The 11,127-nt window shown below is 38.2% G+C and overlaps 1 protein-coding gene across 1 annotated transcript; it reads left to right on the top strand.

The window, feature by feature from the left end:
• Positions 1-283: 283 nt before the first annotated feature.
• Positions 284-11,023, top strand: Hel89b (histone acetyltransferase 1). Its single transcript, XM_076902744.1, has 15 exons — positions 284-459; positions 1,087-1,136; positions 1,431-1,672; positions 1,752-2,095; positions 2,444-2,798; positions 2,881-3,503; positions 4,083-4,861; positions 5,208-5,778; positions 6,189-6,480; positions 7,090-7,391; positions 7,715-8,028; positions 8,119-8,869; positions 9,115-9,393; positions 9,490-10,128; positions 10,479-11,023. Exons 2-15 carry the CDS (start codon positions 1,126-1,128, stop codon positions 10,671-10,673), a joined length of 5,697 nt encoding a protein of 1,898 aa, XP_076758859.1. The 5' UTR covers positions 284-459; positions 1,087-1,125; the 3' UTR covers positions 10,674-11,023.
• Positions 11,024-11,127: the final 104 nt, after the last annotated feature.

The raw sequence follows: 11,127 nt of genomic DNA, 5'->3' as shown, positions 1-11,127 counted from the left end.
TTTAATCGACTAATGCAATAAACGATACACGTGTATCGAGGGTTCGAAAATCACAGATTGTAAAATTAATTCTAGAAGAGGCAATAGATATATGTAGAAAGTATTTAGGTATGTGTACTCGGCATAAAATCGTGTTAGCCATCAAGTGTGTGCAACTTGATGCGATCATTGCACGAGGAACGCGTTTATTGGCCGATCGATCCACAAGATGCGTAGAACCCTCCAATAGGAGCAAAATCGGGGGACAAAACTCAGGTTCCCCTGCAATATGGCTGTCAGTATAAATTTGATGCTTGTAACATGCGTTCCTCTCCGAAATATTTGACAAATAGTCTGTCTATCTGTCGACTTTTTCGAAATACACATCGTAATGTGATTTTCGGAGTATTTAGACAATGGGAAATGGCTATGCGGGTTAGCTGAAGCGTGCCAGTTGATTACTTTGTATTTTAAAATCAGGTACGTGTTTGCACGTTCCACGGTCGCTATTTATTTATATATCCATATTGTGTTTCTTTAGAGTATCATCAACAATACTGCGTTACGTCAGTTCCCCTTAATTGACAACTTACATGCTTCCTTCGCAGTTTCAGACTGTACAGATTTTTGAATTTATGTACCGATCAGGAAAACTGCATACTTGCAAATGTCATCTATCATCTTCAACTCGTCAGTTTAACTCTGGCGAACCTACTTCCTCGCACTTGACAATCGACCATTCCTATTTGTATCGCAATAAATATCGTTCCTATCAAATAAACGATAAATAACGGACAATTTCCTACAGCACTTCCTGTACTCCATTTCACTTTGCACAGCTGGATCATATACCATACACTTCCTACTGAATTTTTGTAACATCTGAAAACGCATAATAAATAACTAGAATCTAACAGTTACCTTATTTTACAAGTACACCTAAAAATTACTTTATTATAATAGTATCGCTGAAATACACATTTTATGTTCCAGACATTTGTATTCTCTATAAATATGCATGCACCTAACTGATTATTTACTTTCTACGTGTTTGCATAAAAAAGATATATGAATCTGTGCGTGTACGTATTATTATTTTGATTTTAGGCATTCACAGCTGTTCATTGACCAACAACAATTATAATCATGACATCAAGGTAAAGTATTCATAATCATTCAATTATTGTATAATATGCGGATGTTTCTATCAATGAATGCTGCAAATATATATTAATTAAAATTTACATATACTTTCGTAACAACGTATTTCATACTTTTTTTTTTTCAAAATGTACTGCTGCAGTTCTATTTATCAGACTTTTACTTCATTAATATTCTCTAATTTTGTAATTCAGGAAGTATTAATAAACTTGTTGCTATATTATTAATTTTACATAATAATAGAGGAAATTTAATTATTATTTGTACGCAACGTATTCGTTTCTTATCAGGTTGGACAGACTATTTATATTATTGGAAACAGGAACAAATGCAGTGACTAAAAGAGCTGCGGCGCAACAGTTAGGAGAAGCACAGAGATTACATCCTCATGATTTACATCATTTATTAGCAAGAGTTTCCACCCTCCTGAAGTCTCCGCAATGGGATACCAGAGTATCAGCCGCACAAGCTGTACAAGCTATACTTGCTCAAGTTCCTCCTTGGGATCCAGAGCCCATTAAAAAAGATACACGTACTGATTGTTGATCTTATATTTGTGTTATCTTGGTAATAGAGTTTATTGTATGAACGTTACCTTTTTTCATTGACAGAAGATGGAGAAACGAAGAGAAATAATAGATTAAATCTGGAAGAATTTGATATGGGAAAGGTTCTAGCCCGTAGTTCGCACCTTACTGGTTCAGAAGGCAGTGAATACGATTTAATTATTGCCGATGGAGAACAGATGCCAAATCAGGAGGAAAAGATTGCTGCTAAATTGGGACTTCATCCACAATTAATGGGAGTTGATACATCAGAATTGTTTACCGCTGAAGATCTCACTCCAGCAGTATTACCACCTACCTCAAATGCACAGTCTAAAGTGTCCGTGAGTGAAACTTTAAAAGAACCAGGTGGACTTAGTAGACGTGAAATGAATAGAGCTAGACGTAAGGTAATGCATCATTTTTTTACCAGAATTATGTTTGATTAGGTTGAGCAAAGTAAGGTGCTCCTTCTTGTTAGTTGATATCAATGTTATCAATGTTGTGCGAGTAAACGCCTAAACGATGATAACAACTGTTATCACGTTTAACGTACAATTAGTCATAGTTCTGAAAATAATTTATCTTATAAAAATTAAATGTTTTTCATGCTTTTGCGGGATGCTTTGCGAGATGAAAAAAGTTTTCTTTCATCTAAACTATTTAATGCCATTTAAGTGGAATAAAGTACCCCTTTCAACTAACATGAATGAAATGACTGCAGTTTATTATAAATACTATTATCATTTGTTTGATAGGCACGGCAGTCAGTTTCAAAACAACGTTCACGAGAACCAGATGACCATCGTAACAACGAAGACTATCATAACAATACAAATGCTCAATCTCCAATTAATAGTACAGGAGAGCCGCTAAGTAAAAAAATAAAATTAGAAGAAGTAATTTCGTCAGAAATCGGTATTAACTGTAATGCGCAGAATGAATCGACCAATGGAGTGCCAGATGGTACAGGTTGCTGGCCAGATTCCGTAATAGATTGGCCTCTGGAATCGTTCACGGAAAGTCTCTGTCACGATTTATTTAGTCAAAAGTGGGAAGTAAGGCACGGAGCTGCGACCGCTTTGCGAGAACTCTTGAAACTTCACGGAAAAGGTATGAAGAACGTCCGCAGACGCAATCAAATTACACTAAATGGACAATAAATTTGAATGTTAATTGTTGAAATTGAATATAGGCGCAGGTAAATCGAGGGATCAAACCGAAGAAGAAATGATAGAAAGTCATTATCAATGGATCATCGATGCTGCCTTACGATTACTCTGCGTCTTAGGATTAGATAGATTTGGAGATTTCGTATCCGATCAGGTCGTTGCGCCCGTAAGAGAAACGTGCGCTCAAGCATTAGGTTCTCTCTTATTACTAGTGCCAAGTGAAAAGAATAATGGAAATAAAAATGGCGGTATCACGGGGATACTTTCGGTTATGTTAAAGCTCTTAGAGCACAACGAATGGGAAGCGAGGCACGGCGCGCTGCTTGCGCTGAAATATTTACTCGCTGTACGAGACGACTTACTGGATGACATACTACCGAAAGTATTTCCAGCGACTATGAAAGGTCTTTCTGATCCGGTCGATGATGTAGGCGCTGCCGCAGCTAGCGCACTTATACCAGTAGCATCTGCTCTACCACGTTTATTAGAGCCGTCAGAGTTGGAGGCTATCGTGATCCGTCTTTGGGAACTTTTACGAGAACAGGACGACCTAGCAGCAGCGTGTAATAGCTTTATGGGATTACTTGCTGCTATACTTTCGCTACCTTCTGCGCGGTCTTGTCTTACACCTCAACCATTGTCACAGGTGACAACAAAATTTTCTATAATTCAACATACCTATGTTAACTTTACGTCAACTTTAGTTGTACTTAGAAAATATTAAGTCTTGTTCAATATTATTCAATGTCGACTCAAGGTGGGTCCCAATGAAGTTTGTAAACTGAAGTTTACGCTACTTTCGGGTGCAGACATTATGAGGCTTTTACAGAAGGTCCAATTCACGTTAACAATTTTTGAATTCAGCATAGTTTTCTCGCCGAATGCAATTGATTCCTGTTCGCGAATCTTTTAGACATTCTTCACGATGCTACGTACAGTACAACAAAATTGTGCAAATTATGTACAAATGTATTACTGTAAGAAAACAAAACTGGAATTATTTTAAAACACAAATTACAAACACGATTAGAAACAATGTTATACTGGCAGTGAAACTTCTTATCATAGTTTTCCATATGGATATCTCTTAACCTGCTATACAAACCAGTCCATATTATTCAGTCCATAGTCTATTAACATATATTAATGCCCGTGTAAAAATTATCAATGTAAATAGTTATTTTTGCACAGCTTTCGTAACATTAATCTATCTCGTAAATTCCAGGTTTTACCACGATTGTGGCCGTTTCTCAGTCATTCTAGTTCGAGTGTGCGGAAAGCAACTCTGCAAACATTGCAAACGTTAACCGGGGACGACTGTACTCGCAACGAAAACAGGAAAGAACGATGGGGCGAAGGAGGCGGATTTGTATTGCAGGAGGCTCTCCGCCATGTTTTTCAACGTGTACTAATTGAACACGTAACTGCCATACAGGACGTAGCTGAGCGTGTTTGGGAGAATCTAGTCGTACAGAGCGATCTCGAATTATTATTACACGCGGCGTGTCCACTTGTCAGCACGTGGCTATGCCTTGCTATGCAACCGGAACACGTGCCATTTAATCCAAACTTATTGATGACAATAAGCAGTTCCACTAAAGGAATTAAAATCAATCAAGCTATCGGTACCTGCGACGGACAATCAGACGCTAGTAGCAACGGGGGAAATAATACCGCTGGTGGAAACCCGAAGCCGATGTCCGAACTGAAAGTTTACATTGGCGGCATCGAGACTGTGGCTCAAAATATAAGAAAATCAAACGTAGTGCAGGCTCGTTGTAGAGCCGCGCGAATGTTAGGGCTGCTATCGCATTACGTAGTACAACCAGCACCGGGTGTTACTTACACACCAGACATGGCTAGTCCCTCACTTTGTTACGCTAACGTGTTATTGGCACATCTCAACTCGCGCTCAGCACTGCAACGCACTGTTGCTGGCTTGACGATGTCCCATTGGGCGACTGTGAACGACATGAAACCACCGATGATACCAGATATTCTAAGGTATTGAATTGAACGACACATTATTATTATTTAATGCAACGTAACACGAATTAAACTCAATGTCTCGGATTATATAATTTTCACAATAATCTTTGTTATCCTATTTGTATCATAACTTTTAATAAAACGTTTATGGATTCTTTGTTAGATAACATTTTAGCTTTATTTCACAGTTGCGAGATCTAAGTCTATCTACGACGTCTAAGTGATTTGCATATTTTGCAAGCATTTGGTGATAGTCAAAATTCTTTGACTACACTACAATATCTTGATTTTTGTAAAAGTTATAAAATGAGAGACATTATTTTTCATTCTAATCTGTAAAATAATATGATTTGCTTAAAAGGAATAGACTCTTGGAATGTCTGAACGAATGCGTATACTACGATGAGATCGCCGCGTCTTTCACTCGCCTGTTGCACGACAGTCGCGATTATATTGCCACTCTCAAGCATTACAAATTGCCAGTTCCCATCGAGATAGATGCGTCTGGCGTAATGACGCTTGATCAGATTGCGAGCCTTGCTGGGAGACCAATTTTAGAACTTTGTGCCATGGGCAATGCGGCAGGCTCTGGAGGACCGAGTGGAACGATTGGCGGTAATCCCAGTATGATCAAATTGAAACCGAAGCTGGTCGAAAGTTTGGAGGAGAGACGAAAGGCGTTAGAAGTAGGCGCTGCAGATACAGCGGCACAACAACTTGCCTGCAATGTTATGTCAATGGCGGCTCTCGCTGGTGCTGCTACCATGTTGCACTGTCTTCCGCAATCCCCGCAACCTCTTAACCCATTGGTAAAACCGCTAATGGAAGCTATCAAACGGGAAGAGAATGAAGAACTGCAGAAGCTGGCTGCAAAGCATTTGTCGTATCTAGTTGATCTTTGTGTAGATAGAACACCTTCCCCTAATGCGAAGGTAAAAATAAAGGAAAATAAGATGATTAAGACTAGTTACTTGCTTGTAATTATAATTACAGAACAATTTCATTATCTAAATAGTTAGCTGGAATATATTATTCGTTCACACGCTTGTATACACAGCTTTAAAATACTGCAACAATAATTTTGAACAGAATTAAAAACTATTGGAGGCTTTGATAACTTGGAATTTGATAGATCTTTAATCTCTTCTCGATCGTCGCTGTTTGCCCAAAAATCCACCTAATTTCAAGTACCGAATCACGTTTTGAATTTTAAACCATATGCTCGTATGTAAGTTAATGTTTCACAAGTTATAATTACAAGTCTGTGTCTAGCTTAACATAATGTACTAACAATAAGTCAACGTTCACATTCGAATAATTCTGCATCAATTTCATATCATAGATATCGACCAATCTGTGTACATTCCTATGCTCGGATAACGAATTTACGCCGCGTATAAATTCCACGGACCCGGATTTATTTGATGGAATTCTTACCTTAAGCAATAGACAGAAACACGCCGAAAGAATTGCTTATAATAGGGGTGCGAACAGTGGACTTGGTGGAAGTAGAGGGCCTGGTCGACCACCGACGACTGAAATCCCATTGGAAGAACTGCTTGCTTGCGAAGAACCTGAAGCGAAAGCTGCTAGAACGCGACGCCGTGGAGCTACTTTAGCACTCACTGCTATAGGTTTGCAACAATGGATCCTAGTACAATAGGTACATACGCCACAGCTTGAAAATCTTAGGACTATTCTCATGTTTCAAAATGTATAAGACATGAAAAAAAGAGTACCTTATTTCAAACTTCATTCATACATTGAAGATATAAACACGTTATATATATATATATTAAATACATTACCAAAAAATGGAATTACTTGTACATACATATTATTTTCATCAAAGTATTCGCCACATTTCTTCTTTTCGTTTTCCACGCTGTTCTAAGACTTTTAAGTAGATGTACGTGTGTAAATTTGCAGAGTATCGCAACAATTACTCCCTACCTAGTTGTACCATGATTGCTGGGACACTCTGTATACAGTATATTTAACTACATGCAGGTCGAGATGAAAAGAACGGTTCTATGAACAGAGATAAGACAAATAAAAAATAGTTAAGTTACATTTGAGATTTCGTCTCATCTCATAAATTTCAGAGTGCAATTTTGTTATTCGTAAATTTATTCCATTTTAATTTTGCCTTTAAAATCATACTTTTTATTTCGTCCCACGTGTAGCTAAACACTTTCGATATATTTATATACACAGTCCTTTTACACTGATTGTCTTTGTAGCAACTCTATTTGGTGCACAATTACCAACACGTTTACCACACCTTTGGGAATTAATATTGCCAAGTATATTACGGGAGGAGGCTAAGATGAATGCTTTCAAGAACACCGAAGAAGAAGTAAATCAGTTAATTTTTGGCTTACAAGTTTTAGAAGTTATGGCTCCAAGCCTTGATAAAACTTTACTACCTCCTGCTCTAGAATGCCTCCCATGTTTATGTAAATTGTTGGCACATCCTTACAAAGCCGTCAGACACATGGCATCACGTTGCATCGCTGTGTTGGCTATGTTAGACACAGAAAAGGTAATACTTCCACTTAATACTACATCTAAGCTCTTAAAAAGGCTGACAATTGTTATTCACTTGCTACAACAATAATATGAATAGAAAATGACATTAAACTGAAATGAGAGTGATTAGCATTTTCTTTAGTCACTCGAATCTAAAGATATTTATTTTCCATTTAAGTGAAGTCATTAAAGCGTTTTCCCGACTCTTTAATGGTTAAATATTACAATGTACTTTGGATATTGATTGTATATCATGTGCATTCCAGTCTTGTTTGAAAACATTCATACTATAGTCGTGATTATGGTTGTTACATCCATGGAAAAATTGTATTTTAGATAATAGTGCACGTTACGCGTAGTGTAATACCACTGTTGGAGACAACCGGTGGAGAAAAGATATATTCGGGAACAGTGGCAGTACCGAGTGTAGTAGACAGCATTAGACAAGGCGCGGCTGAAGCATTGACTTGTCTAGTCGAACATTTAGGTGTTAACATTGTTCCATACGCTGTGCTCTTTATGGTTCCTTTGCTTGGACGTATGAGCGATCAGAATCAAGCTGTTAGATTAGCTTGCAGCGCCACGTTCGCAACGCTCGTACAACTTTTACCGCTCGATCCTGGCGCTATCGCGGATCCACCAGAATTTGTGTGAGTTTAAAAAATAAAACAATTACAACCAATACAATTATCACAAGTACTTGTAGCAAGAAAAAAATATTAATCTTAAAAATATTCTAGAGAAAAGAAAGCTCAAGAACGACGATTCTTGGAACAACTTCTAAATCCACGAAGTATGCCAGATACCGAGTTACCGATACCAGTAGCTGCGGAATTACGTTCTTATCAACGACAAGGCTTAAATTGGTTAAACTTCTTAAACCGCTATCGACTCCATGGAGTTCTGTGCGATGACATGGGCCTTGGGAAAACGTTGCAGACTCTTTGCATATTAGCGTTAGATCACCATCGTAATCCTCACGCACCGCCAAGTTTGGTAGTTTGTCCACCAACATTGACCGGTCACTGGGTGTACGAAGCAGAGAAGTTCTTCGAGACCAAAGATCTATCGGTGTTGCAATATGCGGGCACACCACCTGAACGAGAGAAATTACGCCCAAAAGTCACTTATCATAGGCTGGTTGTGGCCAGTTACGATATAGTGCGCAAGGACATCGATTACTTTGAAACACGCCAGTGGAACTACTGCGTGCTCGACGAAGGCCACGTAATAAAAAACGGGAAGACGAAAAGCGCGAAGGCTACGAAACGATTACATGCCAATCACAGGCTCATACTATCAGGAACACCGGTGCAGAACGACGTGCTTGAACTTTGGTCCATGTTCGACTTCTTAATGCCAGGTTTCCTGGGCACTGAGAAACAATTTGCAGCCAAGTATTCGCGTCCAATACTAGCCTGTAGAGAGCCAAAAGCTGGTCCGAAGGAGCAAGAAGCGGGTGCTTTGGCTATGGAAGCACTTCACAGACAAGTAACGCTAAAAGTCGTTTTGTTCTTCGTATGATAACATCTATACTGCATACTGTACACTATACACGTGCATCTCTTCCACACTTGAACTATTAAAAATAAAAGAAAGATGTTGGCACAATTATGTTGATCATAGCAAGTGAATGTTTCACATTCGTTTTATAATCTAATGCTATCTTACATTTCTTTATTTTATCAATAACCGAATATTGATTGAAAATTGATCTACAAATTTATTTCGAACAGGTTTTGCCATTTTTACTTAGACGAAATAAAGAAGACGTACTTCAAGATTTACCACCCAAAATCACGCAAGATTACTATTGCGACCTGTCGCCCTTACAACGTATGCTATATGAGGATTTCCGTACACGACATTCTGCCACTTTGTTATCCACCACGTCGTGTACTTCAACTGGAAACAATCCACACGGTGGTCATGTTTTCGAAGCGTTGCGATATCTACGAAACGTTTGCAATCATCCTAAATTAGTGCTAAACCAACGGCATCCATTGTATCAAACAGTAAGTTATTAACAATTTCAACATAACGGCTTCATCCTCTGAAGCCTTTAATTATACCTTTGTAACAACAAATTAATATAATTCTATTATTTATAGGTATCCAATACATTGAAACAACAGAAAAGTACTTTAGCCGAGATAGAGCACGGAGCTAAATTGCCGGCATTGAAACAGTTATTATTGGATTGTGGTATTGGACAAACGCAGCAGCAGCAGACACGCAGTTTCGTGTCTATTGGTAGTACGCCAGACAATCAACCACCTCAACAGCAGCAATTAGTTAGCCAACATCGTGCTCTGATCTTTTGTCAATTAAAAGCGATGTTGGACATCGTGGAGAGGGATCTTCTTCGCACACATCTACCAACAGTTACATATCTTCGTCTGGACGGAAGTATTCCAGCGACGCAAAGGCATTCTGTGGTAACGCGCTTCAATGCCGATCCATCGATAGACGTACTTCTGCTAACGACGCAAGTTGGTGGTCTTGGATTGAATTTAACTGGCGCAGACACTGTTATATTTGTGGAGCACGACTGGAATCCGATGAAAGATCTTCAAGCGATGGATCGAGCGCATCGTATCGGGCAAAAGAAGGTAGTGAACGTGTACAGGTTGATCACCAGATCGACAGTTGAGGAAAAGATTATGGGACTACAGAAATTCAAGCTTCTCACTGCGAATACCGTAATTTCTACGGAAAACGCGTCCCTGGAAACGATGGGGACTGATCAGGTAAAATATAAAAGTCACAATTTATTACATGATCTATAATTTAGAATTTCTCACGTGACGTATAATATACCAAATAGTATTCCATTTAAAACATAAGGTCTACCGACAAAAATATTCTTTCATTTGTTGATCGTTTAACATTAGCATATGAAAATGGACAACTATTGATACTATTAATTAACGCACTTCTGATGATCATAAAAAACAAACCAGTAAAGTCTTACAATATACTATTTGGCAAAAAAAATCTGTTTCTTATACCAGTTAATAGAGATATCTGTACAAACAAGCATGACTTATATCATATTAGCTGAGGCGCTCAATTAATTTTCTGATCATTTTTTGCCTAGTTACTGGACCTGTTTTCATTGGAGAAAGGAAAGAAACCAGAAACACAGGATGATGCCGTATCTAAGATAACTGGTGTCCCAGGCGTTAGTCGTTCTGTCTTAGACATTCTCCCTGAGCTATGGGAGCAACAACAATACGATGATGAATACAACTTCGATTCATTTCTGTCCACTTTAAAGGCTGATAACCAGTGAGCTTATCGTTTTATGTATCAGTATCATCGAGTACATAATAATGTAGACAAACACGTTAAATACGTATTTAAAATGTACATCATCGTTGCGGAGTGAATCTACACGAATTGGACCTGATAACGAGGAGACGATCCTTTTGACTATACGGACTGAAAATTACAAATATACATTTATTAGCGAAGAAAAGAAAAGATATACGAATTACTTATAAAGAGAAGAGAAGAAAGAAACTCAGATAAATAAGCTACGGATATCGATTAAGAACTATTAGTGTAAGCGAGTCTTGTTTATTTATAATAACTTATAAAAATGTCGATACACAATTACAATTCCGTATTTGTACCAAACGACACCATGCGGTTCATATTCATTTATATTATACTAGTCCTTCCCTTTACCACTGTTTTTTCACACTGCGTCAATGTACCAATGGTAAAAAATGGCAACGCAAATT

This window comes from Xylocopa sonorina, chromosome 10 (genome assembly GCF_050948175.1).
Source record: "Xylocopa sonorina isolate GNS202 chromosome 10, iyXylSono1_principal, whole genome shotgun sequence".
Taxonomy (NCBI): Eukaryota; Metazoa; Arthropoda; class Insecta; order Hymenoptera; family Apidae; genus Xylocopa; species Xylocopa sonorina.
This window is presented reverse-complemented; position numbering and strand designations above follow the sequence as displayed.

Bases quoted from the DNA above. Each gene is read 5' to 3' on its own strand.
- Hel89b (XM_076902744.1), top strand. The intron at 2,096-2,443 runs GTAATGCATCAT...TTTGTTTGATAG, and splicing joins TGAATAGAGCTAGACGTAAG to GCACGGCAGTCAGTTTCAAA. The intron at 2,799-2,880 runs GTATGAAGAACG...AATTGAATATAG, and splicing joins CTTGAAACTTCACGGAAAAG to GCGCAGGTAAATCGAGGGAT.